Here is a 16810-nt window from a genome sequence, read left to right on the forward strand (position 1 = left end):
AGGAGGCTAATAACTCTGAATATAGTATAAAAAACAAACACACACACACCCTGGTAGTCTGAGAATCAGGAAACTTAGGTCTTGCTTGGTTCAAGCGCTGACATAAATGTGCCTTGTGACATTTGCACAAGGTCTTTCCTCTTAGTTTTCCTGAATGTAAAACAGAGGGAATGTAGAATTTCTAAGGGATCTTCTAGGTCATGATTCTGTGACTCTTAAAAATACCATTTAAAAATTCTATTTGTCTTTCATCTGTAGAATGAAATATTATAAAATAATGCACGGTTTTATCTGATAATGCCTGTAAATTAGAGTGTCATGTAAATCGGAATTTCTGACCTGGAAGAGACATATTCTAAATGTCAAAGTGCATAGCAGGGTTAACGAATAAATATTGGGTTGGCCCAAAAGTTCATTCGGGTTTTTCTGTAAGACATTATGGAAACCCCTGAACTTTTTGGCCAACGCAGTATTTTCCTGAAGGACATTCAGCAGGGATTCTCTGTGTGCACATGTGTGTAGGCATGCACCCAATGTGGGGACAGTGGCGGTGGGATGGGAGGGCACAGCAGACACCTGAGCTGTTCAAGGTTGTTACACTCATGTGATAGTTTGCTAGTGACGTGTGAATATGAAGTCAGGGCTTCAGATTATGTACAAACTCATCTGCAATGATAAAAATTGAGAAGTGCTTTGCAAAGGTTTTCGGTGTTTTTTTTTTGAGGTTTTCTATTTATGTTATTAAGTAATATAGCAAGTATCAAAAAAATACAAAAACTTCCTAGAGATCTTTTAAAATAAATACTTCAAAACTTGCTCATCTACCTTAGGCATTTCTAAGACATATACAATGATAATGTTTTGGGTATTAGCTTTTTTTCTTTAATGCCTCGAAATAGGCATTTCATAATTTTTTTTAGTGTGGTATTATGAAGAGGGAAATGGATAAATTGTCCTTAAAAAAAAAAAAACAAAAAAAACACAACTATTTATCACTGCAAATTATTTAGGAGGAAAAGCTGCTTACTGTGTCATAGACTCTGAGCCCGGTCTGAAATCCTGGGACTTGAATGACTGCTGTGAAAGAAGAACAAAGAGTAAATCACAAATCACAGAAGGCAACACAGGCAATATTCACACGCTGAAAACCCACCAACTAGATGAATGAGGAGAGAGCATGCCTGTTCTGAACACAAGTGTCTATCGGCATGTCTATCACAAGTGTCTATTCACGCCCATGGAAAACCAAGGAAACAGCTCTCCAGATTGGTTAAGCGCTCTTCATAAAGAAAGTGAGCTTTCAGGTGTGTGGCAAAAAGAGTCAGTTGTGAGTCAGCCTAAATTAATTCGGTAATACTATGTTATATTACTTAAGTTCTAAATTTACCTTTCAACACTGCATCTTTCCTTTGTAATCCTGTCAGTACACTGTATTTTCATGGTGTTACTCACTGAACTATGTGTAAAATTTTGAATCTGCAAGCTCTTTAAATCTTCTACAAAATTTGCTTAGTATGTCTGTTTTATTAATGGCACCTCCATAAGAAAATCAAATAAGCACTTTCAGCGGTGCCAGATTATACTCTGAGTGTTAGACGGTTCCTCTAGAGTTTGAACATTAATTCCAAATGAAAGGATACTGTGGAAAATGGTGGTTGGTATGAGACAGTAGTTTAGAAATCAACTTAATCTTGCTATAAGACAGACTTGCAATTTTTTTTTTTTTACAGATAATTACATGTTATGGGAAGGATCTACTTAAAATTCACATAGAAAATATAAATCACTACTATGTTAAAGTTTTGAATTACATACAAATGAAAGAGATATACCATATCTACCTAATTAAAATTTTAAAACCCCAGAAAACAAAAAGCCAAAATGAACTGAAAGACAAGGAGTACAACTATCTCTTTCAGTCTTAACTTCTTTGAGTAACTACTGCTTTCCCAGTCTTATCTCTACTGAAACTTGTTTGCCTTTTTGGATTTCCTCCTTCACAATCAGATTTCAGCAAGATTTGGCACTGAGTCCCTTTAAACAAGTATTACTTTTCTTATCATAAAGATTTCAAGAGGATTTTGTACTTTTCTGGACCATAATTATGTAATATTATTGCCGGCTATAGACCTTTAAATCAAGCATGTAATGAAAACAACAGTTAAAGGGCAAGGAGACTTAGTGGCAAAACCTGAATGTGGTAGTAAGTGAGCCTATTTCAAAGAACAACAAAAGAACCAATCTCGGATTTTTCTCAACTATTTGAAGATGATCTGACTCAGTTAAAATGTGTTTGGGGAAAAAAGTACAAATACATAGAAAATTTAAATTCAAGGACTAATGCAGACTGCAGAATAGTCTACCTGCCCTCAAACCCACAGAGCAAAAGAAAACCATCAAAACCTCTCAGAGAGCATCAACTGTAACTGAATTTCTTCAGTTTTTTCCCCAGACTTATGAAATAAATTCCAAACACAGCCAACAGATTAAAGGTCAGATGCTTCTTTTACATGGTCTAAGTATTACTTCTCTCTCTTTGCCCAAGGCAAGAGCAACATCTTACCTTAAATACATGTATGTACAGTTGGCCCTCAGTATCCAAGGGGGATTGGTTCCAGGACACTCCCACCTGCACAGATACCAAAATCTGCAGATGCTAAAGTGCCTCATATAATGGTGTAGTATTTGTATATAACCTAACAACCTCCTGTATACTTTAAATCATCTCTAGATTACTTATAATACCTAATACGATGTAAACGCTATGCTAATAGTTGTAAATACAATGTAAATGCTATGTAAATAGTTGCCAGCATGGCAAATTCAAGCTCTGCTTTTTGAAACTTTCTGGAATTTTTTTTCCAAATAATTTCGATCCCTGTTTGGTTGACTCTTTAGATGTGTAGCCCGTGGATAAGGAAGGCCAACTGTATATGAAATGTTGTAAAACTACTGGATTAAAAAAACCCAACATAATGGCTCTAATCAGAATATAAGTCTACTCCAGAGGTTGAGGGAAGGGAAGTCAGACTGAATTATACATCACTGTTACGTCAGCGTTACTTTTCCTTTCTTGTTGTGACCCTGACTAATGAGTAACAACATATTACTACGTGCAGGTCTTACCAAACCTGCTTCTAGTAGTCTCTTCATATGAAATGGGTGCTGTGATGTCCTCAGGAAGTCTGTCTTAAGCAGGTTAAACATGCTTCCTGCCCTGCTTCCTACTGTATTACTGCATTACTGTAGCGGGCATATCCAAGTCCTTTTTCATGTTCAAATGCTATGAATCACAAATTAGTAGGAGATCCACATTACAAAGTCTTGACACTGATTTATAAAAGGACACCACTTATTTCTTTAGGACCAATACTTCACTTCTCAACACCTTTACTCACTCATTCCTTGGTCTCAGCAGCAGCGCGCCATATGGGTATGGAGGCAGAAGGAGAGGGAAGAAGGAGGTGTCTCTGTGAGCTGTTTTGTTTCACTTTATCTTTAAACAAAAAAGCCCAAGGCTATGAGACAATCAGCCCATAAGCACCCGCACCCCCCATCAAGGCCAAGGAGTATGATTGCCCTTCTTGCCCTTTTGTCCCCACACACCTCTCAGCTGTTTTGTGAACTTCATTTCCTCTTCATGGATACCCTTGATTTGGAGAGGAGGGGATAGAGAGAGGAAGATGAGCAAAGCAAAGGAGTTGAATGAAAGGATCAGAATCCGGAGACTCTTGCTTCCCAAACCCTCACAACTTCATAGTGCTATTTTTAAGTTTAGATGCAGTGAGACAAACGTGAAAGGAATGATTAATGGAATGATTTTCAGTGCCTCCAGTGATTACATGGAGATTTACCAAGAAGAAACAACTCATAAATAACTTTGGAAAAGAGAAATGGGCCATGCAAACAACTCCCCCAAATATTTCTATAAACTTGAAGCATGAATGTAAAATTAAGTAAATGTTCAATCTATGTTTGTTGCAGCAGCACACCAGCTTTAAATAAGGCAAATTTATGATATACTAGAACTCTATTTTTAAAGCTATTTATATACCTCCTGATATCTACCTTTTCCAAAGAATTAATATCTGCAATTGTTTTATATCCACTTTGTAGGAATTTTTATTTAAAAGAAAAAAACCCAACAACGAGGGCCGTCGGTTAAATTCTAATCCTGGTTCTGTCATTAACTCTCTATGGCCTCAGTAAGCCACTTAACTTCTCTTGAGGTCTGTTTTTCTTACTTGAAAATGTACAGGAGGTGCTCAGAATAAAAGCATGAACTATCATAGCATCATTCTTATATTTTACAGATGAGGAAATGGAGGCCCGGAGTCAGCAAGATTGCAGAAGTAGCCTGAAGGTTACAATCCTGTTTTTCAAACTGGTTTAAAAGCAAAATTAGTTTTCAATACAATTTTGTTTGAAAGCCTCACATACAAACACTGAAAAGTAGAATTTCTCTAGGTGAAGCTAGGTTTGGTGGTCTGGCAAACCTGGCCTCCCCAGACCTACCCCACAGAGCCCTGAGGAACAGGGCTCTACAGAGGAGAGAGTTTACAAACCACTCGACTAGATAAGCTCTTTCAGGTTTTCTCTGTTGCTAAAATTATGTTTCTGGGAGCATAATTTTATGACTTTAAATATTCATACAAGTTTGCTGTTGATTCTTTGATTTTAGAATTTATTGTTGATTATTTGAGTTGTATTTGACGCTAAATCCTCCAATTATGCTTTTCCTTAAGGACAAAATATTCCTCTGCATTAAGATGCAGTTTCTATAAGTATATTAAAACAAAAAGTAAAGGCCTTCATCTTGATTCATGATTTGTAGTTTGGGATACTAATTATGCCAATTAAAAACGACAACAACAATAAATACTTAACGGAAAGCCACTCTAGGGGCAAGGCACCGCGCTACGTGCCCTGGAGATACAAAGCTATAGGCTCCGAGAGCTTATACTCTAACAGGGGAAGGCATGGAGACAACCAACAAGGCAGAGGGAGATCCACATTATGATAAAGGAAAAAAATGTGCAGATATAAAGGAACAGAAGCCTTGAATTGCAACTGGAGGCTTTTGAGAAGGATTCTCAGAAGAGGGAGCATTTAGCTGTCTCCTAAGGGATAAACTGAATTTCTGATAGTTGGCGTAGCACAAAAACTATACAGCTGGAGAAAACAGGGTAAGCAGAGGTTTGAGGTTTTGCGTCTGCAGGGCAGCATACTCGGGAGGGTGATTTGGGAGATGAGGAAAAGTGGGTCAGAACTTCTGTTCAATCTCTGAGGGATGAGAGCTAGATTAAAACCTAAGAGATTTGGACTTCAAAGACAAATACAGCATCAGCTAAGATGTCTGAGCTGGTAAACCACAACTTGATTTCTATTTTAGGAAGGTACCTCTGGTAGGCAGGTAAACGGTGCAGTAAAGACTGGAGAATGGGAGCGTGGAGACCTCCACAGGTAGGGGCTGGGGGGCTGGTTCCAGCAATCTCCTTCCCAGGTTCCTCCCCCTCAGTGCACTCTTTAAAAAAGCTGGTGCTCCTTAATGTCTTCTACCCTTTAGTTCTGTACACTCCTCTGTTCCCATGGATTCGACAGGTATGTTTATGCTAAAGACTTCCAAATCAATACCCAGAGCCTGGATCTCCAGTTTTCTTCAAAATGATTTGGCAATCGTTAGTTTTCAGCAAATCTTGTAAATACGGTCGTTTTTCTGAACATACACTTGGAACCATCCATCTTCATCAGAACTACCTCGCAAGCCTGAGTTCTCAGCAAATCTCTCCCGAGCCCCCTGGCTGCTGCACAGGTGCTACACACAGCGCAACTTACGCTGAAGTGCCCTTCTGCTTTTACACACTGATGGTCACGTTAGAAACCTAGGTTGCTCCTTTTCCTTCACATGGATTTCCTCACCAAACCCTACTTTCGCATTATGGCTGGCTTGGATTGCTGCAACCGCCTCTCCTGGTCTTATTTCACTGCTTTTTCCCCCCCCCCTTCTCAGAGCTTAGAGAATGAGCTTTTGAAACAATTGATTTGATCATGCCATCCTCCATGTTTTAAATCCTCCAATGGCTCCCCAGTATCTTCAGGATCAAATCCAGCTCCTTAACATGCCATACAAGGATCTTCTTGATCCCATCTCCTCGTTCAGGTTCAGCTTTCTCTCTTTTTAACTTTGCAGCCTAGGCTCCAGCCATGATGAAATATTTGTGGTGGCCTGTGTGCCATGTCTTCATATTTGTTCAGTCTGCCTGGAATGCTCTTCCTCCCATAAAACTCAATTTAGAAATCAACCCCTCTGGAAAGCCTTTCCTGACCTCATTAAGCTTGGGTCAGGGGCCACTTCCATTTGCTCCCCTGCATTTCATATAGAACTCTACCAAAACAGACTTTTATGCTGTAAAACCCCCGATATTTGACTGTTCTTTCAAGAGAGAAGTCCTTAAAGGTGAAGGTAGATGATGATTCCATAACACACTTAAGTAGAGAAGAAAAAAATCGGGTTTTTAAAAATTGATTTGGTTTTGGGCACACTGGACCAGAGATTCCAGAATGACACCTTCATGAACGTGGAAATTTCTAGTAGGCGGTTAGAAATACACTTGGGGAATTCAGAACAGGAGCCGAAGTTACGGATGTAGACTTCGATACATCTGAAATACCAAAGTAATATTTGAAATGATAGGGGTAGAGGATAATCCAGAAAAAAGTGCTAGAGAAAAATAAAAGACATACAGCATGTAGCTTGTAGAAGGCTGGTATTACAGTGGCAGGCAAAGCCAGAGAACGAGAGAGAAACAGGAGAGGTAAGCGCACTGTTACAAACATTAAGGAAACAGAAAAAAGCAGGGGTGTTAATGACCCAGAAAGCTGGCATACGGAGGATTTTTTTACACGGTCTGTAAACTGCTGGAAACAGTCCCTCCCTCCATCGGGTGCTTTATCCCTTATCCCTTCCCCTATGACCAGCTGGTTTTTCAGTTTCTCTGATGAGCACTTCTAGCTACTTGAGGGCTTCTGCACAAGCTGTTTCTAATGCCTCAAATGTATCCTCCTGCCCCCCACCCCCTTACAAAAACCACCCCATCCACTTCTCACCACAAGGCCTCACAGCTTCCCTTCACTGTCCTTTCACTGCTTATGTTTTAGTTTTATGACTCATTAATTACAGTTATTTTCACTCATTAGGCTGTAAGTTCTGTAAGTGGAGGGACTATTTCTGTTTAATTCACCATTACACCATCCAGACAACATTCTATCACAGTGCCTGGAAAAACAGCAGGCATTCAATATATATGTGTTAAATGAATAAACTATAAAGACACCAAAGGGGTGGAGGAGTGAGGATGCAGATCATTGGTTGAGTGAGGCTAGAAAAATGTGGGAGGGGAAAATGACCAAAAATACAAGTGGAGAGGTCGGCCATAGAAAGGAGGGCACTTCTTTCTATGATCTGAAAGCAGCTGGAGAAGGAAGGGGAAGTAACAGAAATACAGAGAAAGCAGGGAGACAAAGTCAGCCTGGAGTAAGAGGTTACGTGGACCTTACCATGACCAGGCACTGTAAAGCATGGGGTAGGGAGTCAGTCAGGAAGAACAAAAAGATGATCAAGACCACGGGCCTCACTGAGGCTGGGAACCACAAGTAAGACACAGAGACAACCACCACAATTCTGTGCTTTTCTTTAGCAATGATGAATTCCAGAGTAGAAGTGAGAGAAATGGACAACTGGTTTACCCCCAGACCTGGGGACTGGTAAGACCTGTATGCCAAGTCACACCAAGTGCCATATGTATACGACATCAAATTGCTAAACAAGTGCTGCTTCCATGCATTTATTTCCTGGTGATCTAAGTGAGCTGGTTTGGGGAGAGTGAAAACTGATGGCAGATAACCAAGAAGGCAGGAAACATCAGAATGCCACCACTCCCCCTTTTGAAAAAAGATTTCTGCAAACTAAAGAATCATTTGGGTCACCCACTGCCTCTTTTGGGACTGGACTATTCCCTAGTGATGGGCGATAAGGGAAGGAAACTGGAGAGACTGAAGGAGACGTGGCAATTTTACCAAGCCCACTGCAGCCCTCTGCACACTGTTGACCATCTGCCCGTGAGCAACACCATCACTGCTGACGTTCGACAGGGTCAGGTCTGATTTGGAAGGTTAATACACACCTTAGTACAGCTGCTCCTATTTCTTTGCCTGATCCTTCCTTCATTCAGTAAACGTTTACTGAATACCTGCTTTGTGTCTGATGCTGGGGATTCAATTTTAAACGAGACACAGTCTCTGCCTTAAAGAAGTTATGGCCCTTTTATTCCATCCAAAGACAAAGAAAGGAACTGAAGAAAAAAGTCGTGGGCTTCCCTGGTGGCGCAGTGGTTGAGAGTCCGCCTGCCGATGCAGGGGACACGGGTTCGTGCCCCGGTCCGGGAAGATTCTACGTGCCGCGGAGCGGCTGGGCCTGTGAGCCATGGCCGCTGAGCCTGTGCTCCGTAACGGGAGAGGCCACAACAGTGAGAGGCCTGCGTACCTCAAAAAAAAAAAAAAAAAAAAAAAAAAAAGTCGTATGCATGAGCCATGCTAGGAATATAGTAGGTTACACTTTCGATCCAATTTCCTATGCCTGACCTTTTCCTTCTTCATCTTTACTATAAAGACTTACAGGTTTTATAAAACGACTGTGTACTTTTAATAGTTTCAAAATACAGCTAATCCTCATTATTTGTGGATTTCCTATTTGCAAATTTGCCTACTCACTAAAATTTACTTGTAACCCCCAAATCAACGCGTGTGGTGCTGTCACAGTTGAATACATGCACTGGCGCAGAGTGGTGACACATCTGAGCTGCCCAATGCACATATTCCCAGCTGAGGGAGGAATGTTTGTACCTCCCAATGTCTTGCAATGTTTCTCATGCTCCGTCTTATTGTTTCAGCTCTCAAACAGTAAACAAGTGCCCTTTTTATGATCTATTTAGTGCCATGTTTTTCACATTTTTGTGCTCTTTGTTGGTGATTTTGCTGTTTAAAATGGTCCCTAAGCATAGTGTTGCAGTGTTGTCTAGTGTGACTAAATACAAGAGGGCTGAGGTGCCTGTCCCACAGATAAAGTATGTGTACTAGTTAAGCTTTGTTTAGGTGCAAGTGACAGTACATGAGTTCAATTTTGATGACTCAACTGTATTAAATTAAGTGTCTTTAGACAGACATACACGTAAAACAAGGTTATGTATTGACTGGTTGATGAAAATCTTGTGACCAGAGGCTCTCAAGAACCTAATCCTCATTTCCTCTAGGAGCATTGGTTTAGAATTCACTAATTCAGTGTTCATGGTGAATTTATAAACATAATTACTGTAAATGACTAAAATTGACTGCGTATTTTTAGGCATGGCTTCTGTGCATCCACCATATTACTATTTTACTGTTCTTACTTGCTACCTTTCCTAATCTTATTCCTTGACAAATCTATGAAGTTTTGGGGAGCTCTGTCTCAATCGAATTGTAATCATTCATAGAGAATATCCTACACGTCCAGTACTAAGGTGGGAACTCTGGGGGGAATATGAATGTTGGAAAGTTGATTCCTGTTGGTTTCACATGGCTGTGTGTAATGGCTTATAGACTCATATTTAGTCAGGTCAATTGGAAGTTTATAGCCTGAGATCAAAGGGCCTGAAGTAGATATGTTATTCCTTTGATGAGGCTGGAAGAACATTCTCTAGCAAAATTCCGTAACTCTGTGTCTACAAAGGAGCTTTCACAAATATAAAGGAGTATCTCCCAAAGAGTAGCACGTTTAGGGTAGAGTCTGGGCACTGATATTTTCACACAAGTGCCCAAGGTGATTCTAAGGCCTAGCTGTTTGAGAACTCCTACTCTGGCATATAACAAACCAATAAGCTGTGGGGGTTGGAGAGCTCAGGACTGATTCCTGATCTCTGTGTGTGAAGCTGACTTTGCTTAGTAGCTGGTAAGCATGGAATGGTGTGGTCCCCGTCAACTTCTCCCATTCCTGCCTTCTCCCCTTCCTCTGGTTTGAATCTCAATTCTTACCAGCACTATCCATCAAGGATTTCAAATTCCCTCCCAACAAACAACATTAAACAGACACAGTAACTCTCAGGCTCGTAATTTATGGAGGGCAAAGATATGTATAGGAGAAGTTCAAGATGGCGGAGGAGTAAGACATGGAGATCACCTTCCTCTCCACAAATACATCAAAAATACATCTACATGTGGAACAGCTCCTACAGAACACCTACTGAACACTGGCAGAAGACCTCAGACTTCTCAAAAGGCAAGAAACTCCCAACGTGCCTGGCCATGTGGCTGACAGAGTCTTGGTGCTCCAGCCAGGTGTCAGGCCTGAACCTCTGAGGTGGGAGAGCCAAGTTGGGACATTGGTCTACCAGAGACCACCGGGCCCCACGTAATATCACATGGCAAAAGCTCTCTCTGAGATCTCCACCTCAGTGCTAAGACCCAGCTCCACTCAACGCCCAGCAAGCTACAGTGCTGGACACCTTATGCCAAACAACTAGCAAGACAGGAACACAATGCCACCCATTAGCAGAGAGGCTGCCTAAAATCATAATAAGGCAACAGACAACCCGAAACACACCACCGGATGTGGTCCTGCACACCAGAAAGACAAGATCCAGCCTCACCCACCAGAACACAGGCACTAGTCCCCTCCACCAGGAAGCCTACACAACCCACAGAACCAACCTTAGCCCCTGGGGACAGACAGCAAAAACAATGGGAACTACGAACCTGCAGCCTGCAGAAAGGAGACCCCAAACACAGTAAGGTAAGCAAAATGAGAAGACAGAGAAATACACAGCAGGTGAAGGAGCAAGGTAAAAACCCACCAAACCAAACAAATGAAGAGGAAATAGGCAGTCTACTGGAAAAAGATTTCAGAGTAATGATAGTAAAGATGATGAAAAATCTTGCAAACAGAATGGAGAAAATACAAGAAATGTTTAACAGGGACCTAGAAGAACTAAAGAGCAAATAAACAATGATGAACAACACAATAAAATTAAAAATTCTCTAGAAGGAATCCATAGCAGAATAACTGAGGCAGAAGAACAGATAAATGACCAGGTAGATAAAATAGTGGAAATAACTACCGCAGAGCAGAATAAAGAAAAGAAGAATGAAAAGAACTGAGGACAGTGTCAGAGACCTCTGGGACAATATTAAACACAACAACATTTGAATTATAGGGGTTCCAGAAGAAGAAGAGAAAAAAAAAGGGGACTGAGAAAATATTTGAAGAGATTATAGTTGATAACTTCCCTAATATGGGAAAGGAAATAGTCAATCAAGCCCAGGAAGCACAGAGAGGCCTATACAGGATAAATCCAAGGAAAATCACACCAAGACACATATTAATCAAACTATCAAAAACTTAAATACAAAGAAAAAATATTAAAAACAGCAAGGGAAAAGCAACAACTAACATACAAGGGAATCCCCATAAGGTTAACAGCTGTTCTTTCAGCAGAAACTCTGCAAGCCAGAAGGGAGTGGCAGGACATATTTAAAGTGATGAAAGGCAAAAACGTACAACCAAGATTACTCTACACAGCAAGGATCTCATTCAGATTAGACAGAGAAATTAAAACCTTTACAGGCAAGCAAAAGCGAAGAGAATTCAGCACCACCAAACCAGCTTTACAACAAATGCTAAAGGAACTTCTCTAGGCAGGAAACACAAGAGAAGGAAAAGACCTACAAAAATAAACCCCAAACAATTAAGAAAATGGTAATGGGAACAAACATATCGATAATTACCTTAACTGTAAATGGATTAAATGCTCCAACCAAAAGACATAGACTGGCTGAATGGATACAAAAACAAGACCCGTATATATGTTGTCTACAAGAGACCCACTTCAGACCTAGAGACACATACAGACTGAAAGTGAGGGCATGGAAAAAGATATTCCATGCAACTGGAAATCGAAAGAAAACTGGAGTAGCAATTCTCATATCAGACAAAATAGACTTTAAAACAAAGACTATTACAAGAGAAGAAAAGGATACTACATAATGATCAAGGGATCAATCCAAGAAGAAGATATAACAATTGTAAATATTTATGCACCCAACATAGGAGCACCTCAATACATAAGGCAAATGCTAACAGCCATAAAAGGGGAAATCGACAGTAACACAATCATAGTAGGGGACTTTAACACCCCACTTTCACCAATGGACAGATCATCCAAAATGAAAATAAATAAGGAAACACAAGCTTTAAATGATACATTAAACAAGATGGACTTAACTGATATTTATAGGACATTCCATCCAAAAACAACAGAATACACATTCTTCTCAAGTGCTCATGGAACGTTCTCCAGGATAGATCATATCTTGGGTCACAAATCAAGCTTTGGTAAATTTAAGAAAACTGAAATCATATCAAGTATCTTTTCTAACCACAACTCTATGAGACTGGATATCAATTACAGGAAAAAATCTGTAAGAAATACAAACACATGGAAGCTAAACAACACACTGCTTAATAACCAGGAGATCACTGGAGAAATCAAAGAGGATTCAAAAAATACCTAGAAACAAACGACAATGAAAACATGACGACCCAAAACCTATGGGATGCAGCAAAAGCAGTACTAAGAGGGAAGTTTATAGCAATACAATCCTACCTTAAGAAACAAGAAACATTTCAAATAAACAACCTAACCTTACACCTAAAGCAATTACAGAAAGAACAAAAAACCCCCAAAGTTAGCAGAAGGAAAGAAATCATAAAGATCAGATCGGAAATAAAAGAAATGAAGGAAACGATAGCAAAGATCAATAAAACTAAAAGCTGGTTCTTTGAGAAGATAAACAAAATTGATAAGCCATTAGCCAGACTCATCAAGAAAAAAAGGGAGAAGATTCAAATCAACAGAATTAGAAATGAGAAAGGAGGAGTAACAGGTGAGACTGCAGAAATACAAAGGATCATGAGGGATTACTACAAGCAACTATATGCCAATAAAATGGACAACCTGGAAGAAATGGACAAACTCTTAGAAATGCACAACCTTCCGAGACTGAACCAGGAAGAAATAGAAAATATGAACAGACCAATCACAAGCACTGAGATTGAAACTGTGATTAAAAATCTTCCAACGAACAAAAGCCCAGGACCAGATGGCTTCATAGGCGAATTCTATCAAATATTTAGAGAAGACCTAACACCTATCCTTCTCAAACTCTTCCAAAATATAGCAGAGACAGGAACACTCCCAAACTCATTCTACGAGGCCACTATCACTCTGACACCAAATCCAGACAAAGATGTCACAAAGAAAGAAAACTACAGGCCAATATCACTGATGAACATAGATGCAAAAATCCTCCACAAAGTACTAGCAAACACAATCCAAAAGCACATTAAAAGGATCATACATTATGATCAAGGGGGGTTCACCCCTGGAATGCAAGGATTCCTCAATATATGCAAATCAATCAACGTGATACACCATATTAACAAATTGAAGGAGAAAAAGCATATGATCATCTCAACAGATGCAGAGAAAGCTTTCGACAAAATTCAACACCCATTTATGATAAAAACCCTCCAGAAAGTAGGCATAGAGGGAACTTTCCTCAACATAATAAAGGCCATGTACGACAAACCCACATTCAACATCATTCTCAATAGTGAAAACCTGAAACTATTTCCACTAAGATCAGGAACAAGACAAGGTTGCCCACTCTCACCACTGCAATTCAACGTAGTTTTGGAAGTTTTAGCCACAGCAATTAGAGAAGAAAAAGAAATAAAAGGAATCCAAATTGGAAAAGAAGAAATAAAGCTGTCACTGTTTGCAGATGACATGATACTATATGTAGAGAATCCTAAAGATGCTACCAGAAAACTACTAGAGCTAATCAATGAATTTGGTAAAGTAGCAGGATACAAAATTAATGCACAGAAGTCTCTTGCATTCCTATAAAATAATGATGAAAAATCTGAAAGTGAAATTAAGAAAACACTCCCATTTACCATTGTAACAAAAAGAATAAAATATCTAGAAATAAACTTACCTAAGGAGACAAAAGACCTGTATGCAGAAAATTATAAGACACTGATGAAAGAATTTAAAGATGATATAAATAGATGGAGAGATATACCATGTTCTTGGATTGGAAGAATCAACATTGTGAAAATGACTCTACTACCCAAAGCAATCTACAGATTCATGCAATCCCTATCAAACTACCACTGGCATTTTTCACAGAACTAGAACAAAAAATTTCACAATTTATATGGAAACACAAAAGACCTCCTCGAATAGCCAAAGAAATCTTGAGAAAGAAATATGGAGCTGGAGGAATCAGGCTCCCTGATTTCAGACTATACTACGAAGCTACAATAATCAAGACAGTATGGTACTGGCACACAAACAGAATTACAGATCAATGGAACAGGATAGAAAGCCCAGAGATAAACCCACGCACATATGGTCACTTTACCTTTGATAAAGGAAGCAAGAATATACAGTGGAGAAAAGACAGCCTCTTCAATAAGTGGTGCTGGGAAAACTGGACAGCTACATGTCAAAGAATGAAATTAGAACTCTCCCTAACACCATACACAAAAATAAACTTGAAACAGAATGTAAGGCCAGACACCATCAAACTCTTAGAGGAAAACATAGGCAGAACACTCTATGACATAAATCACAGCAAGATCCTTTTAGACCCGTCTCCTAGAGACATGGAAATAAAAACAAAAATAAACAAATGGGACCTAATGAAACTTAAAAGCTTTCACACAGAAAAGGAAACCATAAAGACGAAAAGACAACCCTCAGAATGGGAGAAAATATTTGCAAATGAAGCAACTGACAAAGGATTAATCTCCAAAATTTACAAGCACCTCAATATCAAAAACCAAAGAACCCAGTCCAAAAATGGGCAGAAGACCTAAATAGACATTTCTCCAAAGAAGATATACAGATTGCCAGCAAACCCATGAAAGAATGCTCAACATCATTAATCATTAGAGAAATGCAAATCAAAACTACAATGAGGTACCATCTCCCACCGGTCAGAATGGCCATCATCAAAAAATCTACAAACAATAAATGTGGAGAAAAGGGAACCCTCGTGCACTGTTGGTGGGAATGTAAATTGATACAACCACTATGGAGAACAGTATGGAGCTTCCTTAAAAAACTAAAAATAGAACTACCATGAGACCCAGCAATCCCACTCCTGGGCATATACCCTGAGAAAACCATAATTCAAAAAGAGTCATGTACCAAAATGTTCATTGCAGTTCTATTTACAATAGCCAGGACATGGAAGCAACCTAAGTGTCCATCGACAGATGAATGGATAAAGAAAATGTGGCATATATATACAGTGGAATATTACTCAGCCATAAAAAGGTATGAAACTGAGTTATTTGTAGTGAGGTGGATGGACCTAGAGACTGTCATACAGAGTGAAGTAAGTCAGAAAGAGAAAAGCAAATACTGTATGCTAACGCATATATATGGAATCTAAAAGAAAAAAACAAAAAAAGGTCATGAACAACGTAGGGGCAAGATGGGAATAAAGATGCAGACCTACTAGAGAATGGAGCTGAGGATACGGGGAGGGGGAAGGGTACGCTGGGACAAAGTGAGAGAGTGGCATGGACATATATACACTACCAAATGTAAAACAGACAGCTAGTGGGAAGCAGCCACATAGCACCGGGAGATCAGCTCGGTGCTTTGCGACCACCTAGAGGGGTGGGATAGGGAGGGTGGGTGGGACGAAGATGCAAGAGGGAAGAGATATCGGGACATATGTATATGTATAACTAATTCACTTTGTTATAAAGCAGAAACTAACACACCATTGTAAAGCAATTACACTCCAATAAAGATGTTAAAAAAAAAAGCAAACAAAATACAATAAAACATGAATTATTTCATAACTTAGATATTTGGGCATATAATTACTTTCATGACCAGTTTAAGTCATATAGTCTTCCGTGTTTTATGTCTCTACAATAAAAAACTAAATCAAACTAAATCAACTAAAAAAAAAAATGTGACCCATATACTAAGATTGTTCATATGGAAAAATTCAATTTGAAATGTAATATAGACCTATGCCTGCCAGTGAGTTTAAGGACAGGGCAGTATTCAGCCTTTATGGTCCTGGCCCAGGCATGTTTTCTCCTGTGATCTTGGGAACGATATTGCTTTTCCAGTCAGTGACTATGCAAGCAGGCAGACATGGTCAAAACATTTTCTCACAAGGGAGATGCCAACATTTGGAGGTCTATCAAACATTCTCTCTCCTTCGTGTGAGATACAGCAGTGGGTAAGAGGCTGCTGCTTAAACACACCCACAGTAACAGGGAAGCAGAAATAGGGGTAAAAGAAAGAAAAGACTCATCAAGTACGAAAAAGTTTAGTAAAAGAGTGGTAAAAACAAAGCTGTTCCAGTATGTTCAGAGATCTTGCATTGTGCACATGGTTTATGAGGATAAAAGAGACATTCAAATAAAAAAAGACTTCCTTTTTTATGTCAGCTGAAGGATAACCATGTTAAAATCAGGGACAATTATGACCACATTATTGGGATTGCTAAGTAATAATAATAATAACATTAGCATACCGTTAATTTTCCATGGTCTCTGTGAAGATTTAGCATACAGCTAAGTTTCTTAAGCAAAGGAAATAAATGGTAGTCAGGAGATATCTGAATCTGATTAAGAGACATCTTAATCATATTCATCACATTGAGCCTCACATAGCTGGAT

General features: G+C 39.4%; 1 protein-coding gene across 1 annotated transcript in view; it reads right to left on the bottom strand.

The window, feature by feature from the left end:
- AHI1 (Abelson helper integration site 1) overlaps positions 1 to 16810 on the bottom strand; it is a 208437-nt gene that overhangs the window by 22589 nt on the left and 169038 nt on the right. Inside the window, exon 25 of the mRNA XM_082668729.1 lies at positions 1028 to 1077. Coding sequence (XP_082524855.1) covers positions 1028 to 1077 — 50 coding nt within the window. The remainder of the gene's footprint in view (positions 1 to 1027; positions 1078 to 16810) is intronic.

The sequence above is a fragment of the Grampus griseus genome (assembly GCF_964374135.1).
Source record: "Grampus griseus genome assembly, chromosome: 13".
NCBI classification, from domain to species: Eukaryota; Metazoa; Chordata; class Mammalia; order Artiodactyla; family Delphinidae; genus Grampus; species Grampus griseus.